This window comes from Castanea sativa, chromosome 1 (genome assembly GCF_040712315.1).
Source record: "Castanea sativa cultivar Marrone di Chiusa Pesio chromosome 1, ASM4071231v1".
Classification (NCBI taxonomy): domain Eukaryota; kingdom Viridiplantae; phylum Streptophyta; class Magnoliopsida; order Fagales; family Fagaceae; genus Castanea; species Castanea sativa.
This window is the reverse complement of record NC_134013.1, coordinates 4,005,545-4,009,527: the sequence shown is the minus strand read 5'-3', so window position 1 is coordinate 4,009,527 and position 3,983 is coordinate 4,005,545. Positions and strand designations below refer to the sequence as shown.

At 39.5% G+C, this 3,983-nt stretch overlaps 2 protein-coding genes across 2 annotated transcripts; both read right to left on the bottom strand.

Annotated features, from left to right (window-relative positions):
• Positions 1-1,469: 1,469 nt before the first annotated feature.
• Positions 1,470-1,895, bottom strand: LOC142622229 (uncharacterized). Its single transcript, XM_075795671.1, has one exon. It carries the CDS (start codon positions 1,893-1,895, stop codon positions 1,470-1,472), a length of 426 nt encoding a protein of 141 aa, XP_075651786.1.
• A 157-nt stretch (positions 1,896-2,052) lies between these two features.
• Positions 2,053-3,625, bottom strand: LOC142607074 (putative acetyltransferase At3g50280). Its single transcript, XM_075778494.1, has one exon. It carries the CDS (start codon positions 3,564-3,566, stop codon positions 2,202-2,204), a length of 1,365 nt encoding a protein of 454 aa, XP_075634609.1. The 5' UTR covers positions 3,567-3,625; the 3' UTR covers positions 2,053-2,201.
• Between the last annotated feature and the right edge of the window lie 358 nt (positions 3,626-3,983).

Here is a 3,983-nt window from a genome sequence, read left to right as displayed (position 1 = left end):
TAGCATCATCCACAATTGTAAGAAAGTATCTAAAATTATCATGAGTTGCTTTAGCAAAGGGTCCCCATACATCACAATGGATTAAATCAAAAGCATGATCAGACAAGTGATTAGAATTAGGAAGAGGTAGTCTTTTAAGCTTTGCAATGGGACAAACAACACATTCTTTATTGGAATGAAAGGAAGATACATCTAATATACAATGATGAAGTTTGTCATCAGAAACATGTCCCAATCTAAGATGCCACAAGTAAGGCTTAGTGACACTAGGAACATGAGTAAATAGAATGAACAAAGGATTGTAAAACTAACTTTAGGACAGTAGTGGCTTCTGACTTGCAGTTCTCTGAAGTTTGCAACAAGTATAAATCGTTATGAAGCTTACCCAATCCAATCATTTTCCAGCAAGTAAGGCCCTGTATGAAACAATAATTGGAGAGAAAAACCAAACAACATGACAAGGACTTGGTTAATTAGCTCACTGAAATCAAATTGAAAGTAAAAGGTGGGACACAAATCACATTCTCAAGAATAAAGGTTGAGGTGACCTGAAACATGCTTATATGTGTGACAAGAACTTTTTCACCATTAGACAAATGCACAAAAGAAGAGATTGAATTAATTATCTCAATAAACAATGAAGTGGAATGGATAATATGGTCAATAGCACCTATATCAAGAACCTAAGTTTCTTCATTGTAAGCTGTTTTGTTTGAAGGATTTTCAGTAAAAACTGAACTCTTCAAGTTATGGCAAACAGAATCCTGGAAAGAGTCACAAGAAATACTTGAGAGAGCTGAATTTGCAGAGTGAATAGCATCACCTGTGCCAAAAGAAGAAGAAGCATGAGAGCTCAGCATGGACAACAGCTGCTGACATTGTTCAGATGTGAAAGGAAAAGATCCGGACTATGATGCAGCCTCGAATTGACCAAGGTCACCATCAAGAACTACTCGATTAGCCATAAACACCTTGCCCTTTTGCTTGTACATTGGTGGAAAACCAACTAGTTTGTAGCATTTCTCCATGAAGTGGCCAACTTTGCCACAATGTCTGCATATAGGTCTGCCCTTTCCTTTTGTGGTCTTCCCACCTTGATTGAAGCCTAGAGTCTTAACTGCAAGAGTAGTTGAATCAACTGATGTTCCTCCATTGAAGCCTAAAGCCCTCTGTCTTTCCTCTTGTATCACCAAAGAGAAAGCCTTGTCAATTGAGGGACTTGAATCCATCTTCAGAATCTGAGTCCTGACTTGTGAATAGGCTTCGTTCAAGCCATTAAGGAATTGCATCAAGGAATCTTGATGATGAAAGGATGTGATCTTGTCATTCACTCCACAAACACACTTACCACAAGAATAACATGGTAAAGGCTTGAGATTAAGCAATTGATCCCAAGAAGCTTAAAGATCAGTGAAGAAAGTAGTCATTGTTGCGTCTTCTTGCATAATTGTTGAAATCAGTTTTTGAAGCTATGAAATTCGTGGACCATTTTCTTGTGAGAAACGATTCCTGAGTGAATTCCAAACCTCCATTGCAATGTTTCTGTAAATCACACTTCTAGTGATGTGAGGAGAGACTAAATTCAAGATCCATGAAGAAATCATGGAGTTGTTCTTTGACCAGGCAATCTTTTCCAGAGGAGTAATTACCATGGAAGCTGTTATAGTACCATCCACAAAGCCTAGCTTGCTCTTCGCATCCAATGTCATACACATAGCCCTAGCCCAATTAGGATAATTGTCTTCTATCAAGAGCTTAGTGACAAGAATTGCACCTGGTGACTCTCCATGATACAAGAAAAATGGACTCCTCCGATCCTCTATTGGAGAAAGCTCACGATGAGTAGTGGATTGAGAAGAAGAAGAAGATTGCAAAACTTGATCTTGATTCGCCATTGACAAAAGCACAAAGCTCTGATACCATGTAAGAAAACAAAGAGCTAGGAACGAGAGAAATTGATCAGAAGCTAGAGAGAATATCAGGATTGAATAGAACTTTCTATTGCATTAATTAACAAACTGAATGTACATCAGGTTTTATATACCAGAAACTAGCACCAGAAATAAAATCACTAATTCTTAATCAACTCCACACTACACGGATCCAATACCTACAGCCAATCATTACATTACACGTGTTTATACATAGCTTCTAATTGATCTACTGATCTAAGCCTAAACTACAGGGTAGAGCTTTGGAAACTAGTGCAGCTGGTGGGACAAAGAGACAGCATCCATGAACTCCTCATCAGACTCAAGAGCGCTCATTGAATCCGGTGGAAGGCACATCTCCAAATCAATGCTTCCTCCTTCTTTACCTGGGTACGATGAAACTTTCCCATCAAACTTGTTTGCATACCCGCTGCGAAGTGCCACTGCTTTCCCCAATCCAAATTCATTCCCGTACTTGTTGAATCTGGGTGAACTTCCCATCATTACACTGTATCGATCAAACAACCGATCAAGTTGGTAAACAAAGGGAGACTTCAGCCAGTTATCAAGCCAGCCACGCACAACCTTGTCGGTGTGGTTAGCCACAAGCTCATGCAACTTCCACGCTGCCCATCCATGATTATGTTCAAGCAATTCACCAGCTGTGGTTGCTGCTGCCCCCGCAGAAATTGAGTTTCCAAAGTAATCATTAGACAAGTGTGGCTCCATCCTTGCCCTGTTATTTATGGCCAACCTGCAATGAGTTATCTGATCATGTGGTAGATGGCGTGCACGCGTTATGCACCTCCAGACAAGTGCAGACAAGGACTGAAAGGAAGAGATTTTGTTGGTATTGGATTCTGCATTGGCTTTTGCTTTGAGTTTTGCTATGGATTCCGAAGAGAAGTGGAACATTCTCTCTCTGAGTTTCGGTGCTTCAAATCTGGAAATGAACTCATCTTGGTGTTTGAAAGGGAGGTTGAGGATTGGACCACCATCAGGAAACCATCGCTTATGGATAGGCGGGCGTGTTAGAGAAACGTTATTTCCCTGTGCCTGAAAAATCTCAGACCAAGCATTAAAGAAATGCCAATAAGAGGTTCCATCAACAATAGAATGGTTCATGGAACATCCTATAAAAATGCCATCTTTAAGTTCTGTTACTTGAACTGTAAGCAAAGGCCTCGTATGACCGTCATGGTTGACCGCCCTGTCATGATCAAAAAAGGATTGAACGATTGATGGAACGTCAATCGGAGAAAGGATATCAGATATAGTCATGTCTAGAGCTGCATAGATGAATTTGGCTCCAGGGCTGTTACTGCAGTCAACAAAAACCAGGCTTGAAGGTGGGTTTTCATTTATTTGTGTCACAAGGCGGCCTGAAAGTGGGTAGAAATGGACAAGGACCACAGAGAGGGACTGCTTAAGCTTGTCCAATAGAGACTTGATGAAGTCTTCTTGGGCATCTGCCGATAGAGGTTTGTTGTAAAGAAGACCCTTCTGGATATAGTGTACAGAGAGCATGGTAAGATCCCATGGTGACAGGTAGAAGGGCCTCTTTGATTCTTCTAAAGCATACTGTGGTTTGATAAAGCACTCTGAGATGTATCGGATTTTAGGAGGAGTAGACATCAGAAATTGGTTACAAAATTCTTTAAAGGAGGCTAATGGGCTAAGTGGTACTCTTCAATCTTCTGAGTTTTGATTAGCTATTCTGGTTTATATAGCCAAGGATTTGCAGATGTTTGACTGGGCTCTCCACTTTGTTTTCCAATTAAGCATTATTTTATATAATCTGTTATTCTTTATATTTTATAGACACACCAAAACCAAATGCAATAAGATTTAAAAAGCCAATTTATATAGTATACTTTTTTATGGACGGTCTAGCTCTAGCCATTTTTTTAGTAAACAAAATCCAATTTCTAATTAACGTATCTTTCTTTTGCATTTCTACTACTTATAATAGTTATGAGGGTATAGCCTCTAAAGAGGAGTCTTTTGGCTAAAAATTGCAAAAAACAAAGTTTATTATTGTTATAGGTACTG

What these genes read in the sequence shown, in the direction of transcription:
- LOC142607074 (XM_075778494.1), bottom strand. Translation starts at nt 3,566, where the DNA reads ATGTCTACTCCTCCTAAAATCCGATACATCTCAGAGTGCTTTATCAAA.
- LOC142622229 (XM_075795671.1), bottom strand. Translation starts at nt 1,895, where the DNA reads ATGGCGAATCAAGATCAAGTTTTGCAATCTTCTTCTTCTTCTCAATCC.